Below are 13,758 nucleotides of genomic sequence, written 5' to 3'. Positions count from 1 at the left end.
CAGCTCCGTTGGCAATGTAAGCATTTTAAAATTATCGGGAGACTTCTGGAGCTGGGGCATGCTCAAGTTACGTGCCTGATCCGGAAGGACAAAGGAGCAGGTAGTGTAAGGTCCTGCCTGGGCGCCAAGCCCAGAAAGGAGTCAGGGGAAAAATGGTGGAGTAGTGCAGGATTGGAGGGGCGTGGCTTTGGAAGGGTGTGGCTTAGGAGGTGCAGAAGGGGTGTGGCTCGGGGCGGGCACTTGGCAGGAAGAAGGAAGGCCTGGCCTGTGTGTCGCCCTGGAGCAAGAGTTGGCTTTCTGCGGTGGCTACTATGGCTGGGCACTGCCGGGGCACAGAGCTCGGTAAGGGCTGGCGGGTTGCGCTCCCCTTCGCCCGGTCGCGTGCTCGGTGGGTTGGGTGGGGGGTGCCCAGGGCGGTCCCCGGAGGGCGAAGACCTAAACTGAGGCAGAATCTCCGGACAGCCCTACCGCCCTGCTCATTGCGGTCTTACTCTTTGAGTGGAAGCAAGGAAGGGTTAATTAGATCTTTCCACTTTGTAGCTCTGTGGTCGCAGAAAATAAACCCCGGGAAAGCCTGACGGAGTACTTGTACCATTTACTGCCGGATTCATGTAGCCATTCCTAAAGTTGGCTGCGTTGGTGGAAGAGTGGTCATGGCCTTCTGCTAAAAATGATTTTAGATGCTTACACAAAATGTTATTTTTAAAACTCTCTTTCATCTTATTGATGCTAATTCAGGTATTTCTGGGAAAAAAATTTAGAAGTCTGTATGTAATTCAAACGTAGCAAAAACGTGACTGAGCCAAATGTCAGTGATTTAACTTTGTATGATAGTTTGCTCTATGTCCTAGACCCTCTTAGTAGTGTGATTCTGGGTAAGTTAACTCACTTTGTGCTTACATGCCGGCATCTGTAAAGTAGTTACTAGGAAGCTGCTTCTGTCCGAGGTGGTTTGGATAGTGTGAGGAGTGGGTACTTGGAGCCTCTGGTAGAATTCTCTGCACTTAAGTGTTGATAAGCAATGATAATAAGCCGATAAAGGTCTCTTCATAGGGACTAGTTTTGAGTAGCTGTAAATGATACACATGGTTGGTTACTCTATTCTCTTCAAAAGGAACTTGCTCTATGAATAAATAGTCTAGACTTTAAGAAGTGTTTAGAATTGCATGCTTGACAGGTAGTTTCTGTACCAAGTTCACATCAGTTTAGCGACTCCTTCCAACAATTTATCCCTGTAATTGTAAACTTTAGGAGCGATCAAGCGTACCCTGGATTGGAAGATCCTGGAAGATGGGGTATAAGGCTTGAAGGTGAGGGGTGTCTGCATCTTTGTACAAAGTTGAGGATGTAACATAACTTCCCCTGAACATCTCTTTTAAAAGTTTCACAGTTTCCTTTCATGAGATGCAGCTAAACCATTTTTACTCCCCTAAAGTGTAAGTCCCAGGCTGGGTGGCGTTGCACACACCTATAGCCCAGCATCAGGTGTGTGTCAGGTCAGCCTGGACTATATATATTGGAAGAGCTTTTCTCAAAAAGCTGTCAAAGCACTACCTGAAGTGTTACAAAGTAACAGTGTAGAAATTAACAGCTGCTATTATAATAATAGTAAGTGTGCGCCCACACCTGCATCTGAAGGTTCTATTTTCCTTACGATTCTGGTTAAAATCAGGTAGATTGTAAGAGTCCTTTTCTGCTGAGGTATTAATCCTTAGGAAAGACAGCTGCTATCTAAATTGCTAAAGTAAATCACGTGAATTATATATGTACGATGAAAAAAATTGTTCTGTATTAATTTCGACATTGCTTTAATTGGTGATTTTTGTGTTTTTTGTTGATTAAAGACATCTTAATGTTTTTAATGGACACTACTTTTTTTTTGGGGGGGGGACACTACTTTTTAAAAAGAAATTAGCTTTATCTAAACCCATATGTATTACAGAAATTTTAGGAAAACACGGTTATCACCAGGGAGATTGTAGAATTCACTAGTCATTGTTATTTACAATTTTTTTCATTTTATTTTTATTTTATGTGTGAGTGAGTTTTGCCTGTGTTTATCGTTCACATACAATGCCTGTTGAGGCCAGAAGAGGGCATCCAGTCCCCTGGGATTGGATTTTCAGATGGCCTGTGGCTGCCGCATGGGAATTGAACTCAGGTCCTCTCAAAGAGCTCTTAACTGCTGAGACATCTCATCAGCCTTTAATCCAGATTTTAAAAAGTCAAATTTATTTGTCTACTCTGTGTGTGTGTGTGTGTGTGTGTGTGTGTGTGTGTGTGTGTGTGTGTTGGGGTATGCGCACGTACACCTCTGGAGATCAGAAGGTAGCTCTCACAGTTGGCTGACATTTATTTCCCCTTTTGCCATCCAGGATTCAAATTCAGGATGTCCCATGTGGCAGTAAGCATCTTGCCCACTGAGCCATCTGTCTGGCCCTGAACTTGAGTTTTAGGATGAGAACTCTGCAAGGAAAGTTTCTTCCCACCAGGAAGGGCATGAGTAAAGGAGGCTTTCCAGATAGGGATCCTCTGATGGTGATAGAAAATGGAGATCCACCCGTCTGGGGCTCGGTGGTTCTGAAGCACACTCATGGAACCGCCATGCTGGGATGGAAGACTCTCACATGTGGAACAATGTAATACATCTTGAACTACTTACTGTTTGGGGGAACCTCTCTCCATACTGCTGGGCCCCTTGTGTGGACAGGAGCTATGAGTGCCATGCTTTTCTAGTTTTTAATGTCAGTCAAAGGCCAGTTGATGACATCTGTTTTTAAAGGTATCTCACACCTATGAGGGTAGTGGACAGTGGTTTTGTCTTGGGATTTCTAAAACTGATGGAACACTATGAACAAAAACAAGTTGGGGAGGAAAGGGCACATTTGTCTTTCTGTTCGTCTTTGAAGGAAGTCGGGGCAGGAACTCAACTAGGGCAGGGGGCAGGAGCTGTTAGAGGAGTGCTGCTCACTGGGTGTTCCTCATGGCTTGCTCAGCTTTCTTTCTTTGTTTTCCTTATGGTGTCATAACTCCTAACATTTGAGATTTATTTAGCTGCCTTGGTGACTTTTCCTCCAACATACTAATTTTTTTTTTTTTGAACCCAGGACCACCAGCACAGGGATGACACCACCCACAATGAGCTTGGGACCTCCCTCATCAATCACTGATTAGGAAAATGCCCTGCAGGGCCTGTCTCAATCCTGATCTTGTATAGGCTTTTTTTCCCCCCTGAGTTTCGATTCCCTCTTCTCACATGACTGTAGCTAATGTCAAGTTGGCAGGAAGCTAGCAAGCACAACTTCATTTCAAATTTGTGTATCATTAGAGGTATCTGGAAAGTGGGGAGTTTGTACTAGGGAACATTTTAGCAATGTCTTACTTTATGTCAGTCTGTTTCTGTTAAGGGAAACGTTTCAAACAGATCCTAATTGTGAAGAAACCAGGACGGTTCAATGGACACTGTTGTTAACAAGAGGCGGATATAGCTATGGTTGAGGGTGTTCAAAACAAAGAGTAGTCTTGGTGTACCACAAAGGAACACAAGGAGGAAGTCAGAGGCTGCTCCAGGTCCACTCTTTCTGTAAGAAGGGTATTCTTGAAGCCAAACCTTGCTAGCAGGCACCCTGGGCAGGAAGTTCAGCTGGTGTTGTGTCTTCCCCATTTGCTGTGGTCCAGCTTCATAGTCTTCTGAGGTTGGCTGGTTTATGTTTTTATGCATATGGATGACTTATGTGCATATATATCTGGATACCATGTACATTCTTGGTATCCTTGGAAGCTGATACCAGGGGTTGGAGACCAGAGGCTTAACAATTTTGAGGCCAGCCTGGGATAGTTTTGAGACTAAACTAAGTAAAACCACCAGGAAGGAAGGAATGGAATTTTATTTGAGGGGACAGAGTAAGGAAACCCTCCAACTTGACTGTTCCATTATTAAGGGGAAGGTTCTTATTTTTGAAGAGTCTAGAGCAGAGAGAAAAGAAAGCAGACTGAACATGGCCCCTGGGCTGGGGAAGCAGGGGAGAATAGAGGAGACAGGGAGGTGGCAAGGGCTGGAGCTGGAGCACCGGAGAGAGCAAGAAACAGAGCATAGGGAGAGCCAATCACAAGGGAGGACCAGTGAGCCTAGCTGGGTTATAGGGAGGATGAGAAGCTGTGAGTGAGGAGGGAGTGGCGGATGTGTGGGTGGCTAGGGTGCTAGTGTGGAATTTGAAATGTATAACAGGTCCTTGTGATACTAAGGGAGCCTGGAGGCCAGCATGGGCTTTGATATGCTGAGAGCCATATCTCCTTTCGCCAGAGGTCAGGGAAATGACTCCTTTGGGGGCCAGAAAACCTGTTTCACAAGTTCCTGAGGTACGATGGCTTTTATCTGTCAAAAATCCTTCTGTTGTCCAGCCTGAGATCATTTTTGGATATGCGAACTGCTTGAGCCTTAACAAAAATGACCTCAGACACACAGAAGGACAGGAAGAGATGGCGTCACACCAGTCCAGGGGTGGCTTTCTTTCCTAATGCTGTTTCTCGCTGCATAGTTTGTACACAGGGATTGAGCAAAAGCAGCCTAGAAGTTTTTTTTAAACACAGGACTCCAGTGTTCAGACTCTAGTGTAATCTTATTTTGCTGTAGTGGATATGACTAATATATTGAAGAAGATAGAATTATCTAATTCTGTGTATGGATCACACAGTCAGTATGGTGACTGTACATTGGAGGTTGGGTGTCCTTTTATGAACACGTTTATTCTGCTTTTGAAGTCTGCTACTTTTTGTTTATAAGCATACACATAAGGCTATCTTTTATTACCCTGATACTGTTTTGATAAATAGAAAACTCTAAAATAATAATCAGAGTTTGTTGTATAATTAAATAAGTAAATCCTCTGTGGTACCTGCTACTCGGAAACACATTTTTTTTTTTTTATAAAAGTATCTAAGCCTCGTGGATTTTAATTATTAGGAGGAAAGACAAATGTCAAGCCTCCGTTGAAAATGGGCTGCCTCTGCCTGGAAAGAAAGACTCCTAAATGAGACAGCAGACGGAACCCTTGAGGACGCGATTGAAACATGTCACTAGAAACGGTTTAAGTGGAGAGTTCTGGCCCTTTCAAAAACACTGTCTGTCGCTTGAGGATTGGGTCACCTTGAAATGTGTTCATCTTTGAATTAAAGGCATGAAAAGGCACTTTGAAAAATTGCAGTCGACTTTGGTGTGTGTGTCGAGCGTCTGTGGTGTACCTCTCCTCTGCCGCCTCACTGAAACAGTCGGTTCCCTGGAAACCAACGTGGTCGCAAGAGGAGGATAAATGTTTAATCTCTGCGCCAGCAACTGCACATAGTTTTTAAAATGCTGAGCCACTCGCAACCCAACTCCTGGCTCTCTTTGTATACTTGGGCTTTCCCCCTCCAAAGAAATGCCAGGCGGAGAAGGAGCTGCTGGTAATTGCTCGCTAAAAGGACTCCTCGTGGCTGGTGCCAGGGTTGTCTTAGACTCTAGTTAATGATGCCAAGCTGCACTCTTTAAAGGAAGGAAGACTACTGAAGTTATCTGATCAGAATCTCCATTCCGGATGAGTGTTTCTTTTGAACACCTCAGGAATATACTTTTGTCCTCATAGTTCAGAGTCGGGATGTGTGTGTGTGTGTGTGTGTGTGTGTGTGTGTGTGTGACTCTGCAGTTCATTCAGATGTCTACGGCTGGGTCAGGAAGTGACTCAGTGCTTGAGTTCAATCCTGGGAACCTATCTTAAAATCTCACAGGCATGTATCTGTAATCCCAAACTCCTACAGTAGGAGGTGGAGGCGGGGGAGTTACCCGGAAACTCTAGTGCCATCTGTCCCTAAAAATTCAGCAGGGAGAAAGGGAAAACAGGAGAACCAACTGCCCTCCACATATGAGCCACATACATACCTACTAATGTACACACAATAATATACACACAAGTCATTTAAAACATAAAAATGTCTATGGCTTAGCAGGGCCCTCTATATTTTGTTTAACTTTAACTAGCCGCATTGAAACCTGCCATCTGTGAATGCTCATCAGAGAATCTCTGCTGGGCTGTGTGTGTTTTTCCAAAAGCACTGAAGTTTCTGAAGGATAAAGGTGGCTTTGACCTTGAACAGGGACTTCTGTGCCCTGGCTTGTCCTTTCCTGATCTGTAAGACGAGCTTCCTATGTGCTACTGTTGAGGCGGATGTTGATAACTTGGGAAGTTATGCTTGTGTGGACGTGTGGGCATCATCTTTGTGCCTCTTGCTGTTCTTGAAAATCTAAAGCTACTCTAAAAATTATGTTCAGAACAAAAGAAGCCTGTGTACAATGTCCGAGACCCTGAGGGTTCTTCTGGTTCTTTAGTTTGAGCCACATGATCTTTCAGTGGCCATTCATGCCGCTGTGCAGGCTAGCATTCTTGGGTTTGCCCTTTAGACTTTCCTCTTGTCTTACTGGTGGCAAGTCTCTCTGGCTTTCCAGACTGGTCAGTCTGCAGGTCTTGTCCCTCTCATGGACTGGACGTGACTAGACACTGACTATGCTGCCCTTCCCTTTAGATGTCTCAAATCTCAATGTTGGGCCTCTTCCTTAGTTCCACTCCACCTCAACATTTTGGCTAGACTAACGGCTGGTGAGCTCCCGGGGCCCCCTGCCTCCGCCTTGATTGGGATTCCTCAGCGCTAGGATGATGTGTGCACCACGGCACTCTTGTCTTTTAGGTGGAAGCTGAGAGTCTGGAGTCAGGTCCTTGAGCTTGCAACGCCAGTGCTTCACTGATCAATGGAGCCGTTCCAGCACAGAGCCTGTATTTTGTATTCATCCCTCTGCCCAACTCATTATAGTCTTAGTGTTTGCTTCTATTAGAGATGTGGTGAGGACTCACTCTCGCCTTCCTGCTATTCCCAGGCATGTGATACACAGGATCACTGTGAGGACTCCAAGACTTCTGATCCACTCCAGGAAAAGCTTCCTTCCATTGAACTCCTTGTTGGAATAGAATAGATTGCATTTATCGTTTCAGATTTGTTTGGTGTTTTTTTTTTTTTTAATTTGGTTCCTGTATAATATCCTTCCATTTCATGTAACACATATAATCTTCGTGGAACTTTTTTTTTTCAGTGTGTTTGTTTGTGAGCACAAGTCCTGATGCCCAATGAGACCAGAGGCATTGGATCCCAGGGGAGCTTGAGTTAGAGACAGTTCCGAGGCTTCTGACGTGGGTGCAGGGAATCAGGCTCTGGTTCTCTAGAACTGCAGTACATATATAAGCTTAACTCTCTCCAGCCCACTCTAGTGATCCGTTTAGATGTAACTTGGGCTTCAGATCTAGTGGCCCAAGTTTCCCTTAAAACTCGGCAGATACTGTGTAATCTTGAACATGTAATTGAGTGTCTGGGCTTCAGTGTCCTCAGTCTGCAATTCCACCCCAGAAGACTGACATGGGTCACTGTCAACTTGATGAGTGACCACTGCCAGTCAAAACTTCTGGCTGCTTTTTTATCTTCCTCTGAAATATCAACTCCCATGATCTTCACTCTTCCCTGTAGGCACCCTTGGTCTCTTCTAGTCCCCTGAAGTACTCTGTCTCTCTGGTGCTGAAGTTGTGTGTGTGTGGTAGTGAAGTGTACCATCCTGGAGACGGGCTCTGTTTGCTAGGTCTCTGTCTCTGATACTGCTCACAATAATACCATTCACGACACAACTTTCTGTGTGTGCTCAGGGTCCCCTGTATCCCAGATGGACCTCAAGCCCTGTATGTCGCTGTGAATAGCCTTGCAGTTCAGATCATCCTCCTTGCCTCCTGTGTGCTAGGATGTATATGTGCAACACCACAGATGTGGTTTGTATGATGCTGATGTCAAACCTGTGCTTCCTGCATGTAGCAAAGCACTTTAACAGCCGAGTGACAGCCCTCATCTCCCTCCATGGGCCTCTGGCTGACTCGTATACCTAGATTTTGCTCTGTAGTGTGAATATTAATACTGATTGGCAGTTCCTGAGCTACTGCCAGCACTGGTGGACCACGTGGCACCAGAGTTCCAAAATCTCTCCACCCAGCTCACTAAGTTCCCAGTGGTGGGTCACTACTATACCATCCCTGTGCTTCAAAACCCCTATGGCCTTTATGGGGCACATCAGGCAAACCCACGCTTTGCTGTCGTACCTTTCTTTCTTGAACTCAGTCGAGTTGCTGTGAGAAGAAAAAAACACCACACAAACTTAGTTTAGAAACAGTGATAACTCAATCTCTGGGCGCAACAACTGGAATGCTAATCTTGTAAGCCATATTAATTCTTAATAAACCGGGAAGACTCAGTAGCTACATTCCTCTTCTATGGGTCACTGGGACCCACTCGGCTCCTTCTGGCTCCTCCCTCCTGGTCTTCACCTTCAAAGGGAGTGTGGGCTACTCAGGCCGTCATGGTCTCTGGGTTGACTTTGGAACTTGCTGTCACAGTTCAGAATGTCTAGGGACCTCATCAGCTCTGGTGGTAGAGCCGTCACTGGTCTTGGAGGTCACACTTAAAATCCTCACTTTGATGAACTTTTCTCCTACCTTTCTCTTAGTCCAAGGCATACACCCTATCTGACCTATGTCCTTAGCCCTGTATAGAGAGAGATTCAAAGCCAGGAAACAGAAAATTGCAGTAAAATTCAGCCATTTTTGTATTTAGCTCTTGGATAATGTGTGTGTGTGTGGGGGGGGGCATTCTATGGCCACACAAATGGGTCACCCTGTTTGCATTTATCTTTTCAGATTTGTTTTTAAAATTTGGTTCCTGTATAATATCCTTCCAATATTATATCCTATCCTGTATAATATAGAGCAAATAAGAGCTTTAATGTCAGGTGAGGTCAAGAATGGCCCTCAGGACGATTGGGGAGTTTCGCTTCTGGATGTACTTGCCTCTTGTTATCGTGGATTCTTCCCGTCAGTAGTCAGTAACAATGTGGGAAGGCAATAGAGTGTTCAGTTCTCTCTAAAGTGCGAAAGACTGACAGCCCAAAGAAAGCCTTAAAAGGCTGCAAAAAATGGCACTTTAGTGGTACAGGTTAACATAGTCAACTTAAGGGAATATGTGGAGGAGGGGACCCTGCCTGCATCTGTGGAACATGCCGTTCTTGTTCTTACTGTCCACTCTTCTCTGCACCCCCATTCTTAAGGGCTCCTCACCCACCCCTGGCCCCCACCAACTGCTTATCTTTCTGTTTCTCTGACTGCTAACCCCTGCCCTGCACACTGGAGCAGGTTTCTCTGAGCGTGGAACAAAACTCAGCTTGTCACATGGCTCCCTCCCACCTTAGGGGTCACTAGGTCAGTGGGGCTGGCAGCAGGGAGCCAGCATTCTTTCAGTTACTGTCACAATAAGGCAGGGGACTTTTTAGTGGGCATGGCTTCCTTTTGGAGGGGCTTTAAGGTTTTTGATGATTGTCGCAGGGCGTCTGAAAGTGCTGGGGAAACCAGCCTGCTTTGTCACAAAGAACTTTCTCCTAAAGAGAGGTGGTGGGAGATCAGGTACTTTGGGAATTTGGGAAACAGCGGTATGAATCAGTGCTCAGCAGGTGGTAATTTCCACTGTAATTCAGTGCGGGCTGGTCTCTTTGTTGGGGGAAATAATATCCATTCAAGCCCTGTCTGTTGTAGTCCAGATGTTAGCATTTGTTGGCTGCCTGCTGTTGGAGGGGTATGTCTACAGTCCTAGCTCCTTCTATCTGTGAGTGCGCTGTGTGTGTGTGTGGACATGTATGTGTGTCTCTGTGTGTGTATATGTGCATGCATATATATATATATATATATATATATATATGTGTATATATATATATATATACACACACATATATATATGCATGTGTGCATCTGTGTATATGGTATGTTCATGCATGTATGTGTGCGTGCATATATGTGTGTACATATGTCTCTGTGTACATATGTGTGTCTGCATGTGTGTGCATGCATATATGTATGTGTGAGCATATGTATATGTGTACACGCATGTATGTGTGTCTGTCAATGAGTGTGAATGTATATATGTATGTCTGTGTGTGCATATATGTGTGTGTAAAGTGATTATTAATATTCTGTATGTATTGATTAAAGCTGGAAATTAATACGGTAGCAATTATTCCTTGGCTAGCTAGTTCACTCAGTTATCATATAGAGACCTTTTAATATTTCAAAGCTTAGGCCTTAGCTGAGCAGACCCTCAAATAGCTCATGTAAGTTAACCCAATCACCCAGCCCCATCCAGCCGCATGGCTAGCTATACCTTCTAGGTCCATAGTCATGTCTGTCTCCTTTGATGTCTACTGGCAAAAGGGCCTTTGTCTTTCTTCCCAGAGTTCCTTTCTCCCTCCCAGGCAGTCCTTTCTCTACTCCCCAGTCACAGGCTTCACCTTTTATTGACCAATTAACTTGGGGAACAAGGTTTGTCAGACAGAAGCTGGTGTATGTGAAAATTTACTCTTGGGGCAGACAGATCTAGGGGTACAGAATTTATCATTTGAATAAATAGCAGCAGCAGACCAACCCAAACATTTCCCTCATTTTGTCTAAATAAAAAGGCCCTTTCTCTTACAGTAAAAAGCAAATTAAAGTAGGAACATAATGAAACATTTAAGAAAATTATTAGGTGGCCGGGCGGTGGTGGCGCACGCCTTTAATCCCAGCACTTGGGAGGCAGAGGCAGGTGGATTTCTGAGTTCGAGGCCAGCCTGGTCTACAGAGTGAGTTCCAGGACAGCCAGGGCTACACAGAGAAACCCTGTCTCGAAAAACCAAAAAAAAAAAAAAAAAAAAAAAAGAAAAAGAAAATTATTAGGTAAGAGTTACATTCATAAAGTCCAGTCTGTTTGTATTTAGCAACTTTTGATAAAGAATTTTATCATCTATCCTATCTTGGTGAATTTAGTGTTTCGTATTTAAATTATTTTCTGTCATAACTTGCATTGCTAGCCTAAAAGTATTTTCTTAAATACTAAACAACTTAAGCTTAATTGTGACACTATAACTATCTAGTCTTTAGCCACATCAGAGACCTGCGAAGGAATAAATATTCCCTGAGTGTGCAGGAAGTACATACAAGCAACTTCCAAAAGCTATAGAAATGACAGAGACAGCTGACTTCCTGGACAGCTAGGATATTCTCTATAATATTATAATATTCTCTATAATATTATAATATTCTCTATAATATTGGAGCGTCTGTCTCCCAGCCCTCTGCCCCGGTATATCTGACAGACATATCTGTGAAGCAGAAATTATGAAGGGCTTGCTTACCTGATCTTGGCAGAGCTTGGCAGTTGATTTTGCCTAGGTTCAAGGTTTGTCCATTTTGGACAGCATTCTGTCAACAGATGAAGTTAGGACATTTTCTTTGCCTGGTGGCTAACTTGCCACAAATGAAGCCATCTCCAAATGGGGTTCTTTTGATGCGCATTTCTTCTTCCAAGTGGAATGGGGTGCTGCCTGGAGCTGTCATGCCTCTATGTCAAAAACCCTTTAAATTAATAAAAACATCTTCAGATGCCACATTTTGTGAGTTGCTGGGGTTTTTGAAGACCATCTATCTATCTATCTGAGCAAGCAGGAGTTGCTTGTTTCAAGCTATTTATTATCTGTCCAACCTAGGATGTATATTTCTGTGATAATATAGACTAGTATCTGACATGTCCGTGAGTTTGACTGTCTATTAACTTGTATTTCTTAAATATCCTAAATAGATTTTAATAGCAGTCTTAAAAGGCCTGGAACTAAAAATTACATTTTCAGATGAGTTACAAAGGTCTAATACCTTATACAAGAGTTGAATATAGGTACGCATAATAAGTTGTAAAGAAAATAACTTTAAAATTTGTATCAATATACAAAGATTTGTACCAATAAAACCTTAAAACATGTATCAATATATAATAATCCATATCAATGTAAGCAAAAATAACCTTATTTGAGAATAGCAAGAGTTCTATGTTGAAGAGTAGATTCAATAATCTATCTTTTTTCCCATTATCCCTGTAATATTCCTATATTCCCCCCATTTCTTCTCAAGCCCTTTTCCTTTTCTATGTGTATGTGCATGCATATATGTGGTGTATGTGTTTCTGTGTGTCTCTGTGTGTGCATGCATCTCTCTCTCTCTCTCTCTCTCTCTCTCTCTCTCTCTGTGTGTGTGTGTGTGTGTGTGTGTATTTAAGCTCAGATCAAGGTACACAAGGGAAGCATGAGACTGGTAAGTTGGTATCTAGAGAATATTTGATTATTTCTTGTGTTCTTTTTGTTTGTTTTGTCGAGACAAGGTTTATCTGTGTATCTTTGGCTGTCTTGGAACTTGCTCTGTAGGCCAGGCTGGCTTCATACTCACAGAGATACACCTGTCTCTGCCTCCTGAGTGCTGGGGTTAAAGGAGTCTGCCACCACTGTACAACTCCTGATTCTGTCTTGTAAATCAGAGTCGTGGATGACACAGACATGCCACATGTAGTGGCTGTACAGCCTGTCTTTGGGCTTTCAGTTTGGTTTTGAAGGGCAGTCTCGTACCCCAGTACGAGACTTGTTTGTGTGTTTGTAGACTTGCTCTGCTTAAACTTTTTTGTGAGTAAAATTGTTGGGGATTGGCTGTAGTGCTTTGAATTAATTGGAAATCTGCACGTCCAAACGCTCAAAGTCCTTGTCCCCAGTTGGCTTTGATCAGTCAGTAAAGAGCCAGCGGCCAATGACTGGGTTGAGAGAGGGGCAGAACTTTCAGATTGCATGAGCTAGGAACTACAAGAGAGGAAGGGAGAATCGCCAGGTTTCTGAGAGAGACAGATCAGATTTCAAGCTGCAGAAGGAAAAATCATCCAAGACAGCAATTTTGGGTAAATACCTTAACAGATAATGATTTCAAAATGCAAATACGTGAATTTCAATTAAAAATAATAGTGATTCTCAATAGACCATTTAACACCCATTTGCCGGAAATATCAGGTATCAGAGATAATACGAAGTCACCAATTTTAGGAACTACAAAATAACATCCTCCTAAGATCTTATTCATAATCTGCTATAAAGGATACTTTCTTGGAAGTTAAACTTTGAAGTCGTTGTTCCTGAGAGAGGTTATGAACTACCCTGAATTCATGGTAAAGAATGGGGTTTCCCTGAAATGAGATTTTCATGGGGTACTGTGTGGTCAGAACGGGTCACTCAGTACTAGGTGGTACCCGTACATCTCATGAAGAATTGGTGCAGACATTATATGATCATTAATTTCTACCAACATGCTTCTGAGTAGTTTCTAGGGGCTTTAAAAAACAACCTAAATAGAGTTTATTATTATTACTAATCCTGTTCTGAAACATTTAAATAAGAGTTATGATATTTGCACAGAATTAGTCTTATGTAGGTCTTTTACAGCATGTAAATTAGCTTGCAGAACTTGCTGCAGGGATAGCAGCTTCCTGAATGGTACACATTGGCGAATAGCATTGGGGGAGGTGTCACAATTGTAATTTAGAAAGCTTCATCAAGTTCCATTGTGGATTCTTTTATCAAGAGGGAAGTGTTAAAGAGGTTTTCTTTGAAGCTTAGGGCTTCTAGAATAATCCATCAAATCTTTTCAGAGAACTGAGTGTTGAATCTTTACCCAACAGGGTGCCAGAGTTACCCAGCCACTTGAATTTCTCTGTGGGCTAATGATTGATTCATTCTCTCTCTGTCTCTGTCTCTGTCTCTGTCTCTGTCTCTGTCTCTGTCTCTGTCTCTGTCTCTCTCTCTCTCTCTCT

General features: G+C 43.3%; 1 protein-coding gene across 1 annotated transcript in view; it reads left to right on the top strand.

The window, feature by feature from the left end:
• The first annotated feature begins 255 nt into the window (after positions 1–255).
• The window catches only part of Dera (deoxyribose-phosphate aldolase), an 81,950-nt gene continuing 68,447 nt past the window's right edge, over positions 256–13,758 (top strand). The window contains exon 1 of the mRNA XM_028781049.1: positions 256–342. Within this exon, the coding sequence (XP_028636882.1) occupies positions 312–342 (31 nt within the window). The 5' untranslated portion in view covers positions 256–311. The remainder of the gene's footprint in view (positions 343–13,758) is intronic.

Source organism: Grammomys surdaster, unplaced genomic scaffold (genome assembly GCF_004785775.1).
Source record: "Grammomys surdaster isolate TR1022 unplaced genomic scaffold, NIH_TR_1.0 373, whole genome shotgun sequence".
NCBI lineage: Eukaryota > Metazoa > Chordata > Mammalia > Rodentia > Muridae > Grammomys > Grammomys surdaster.
This window is presented reverse-complemented; position numbering and strand designations above follow the sequence as displayed.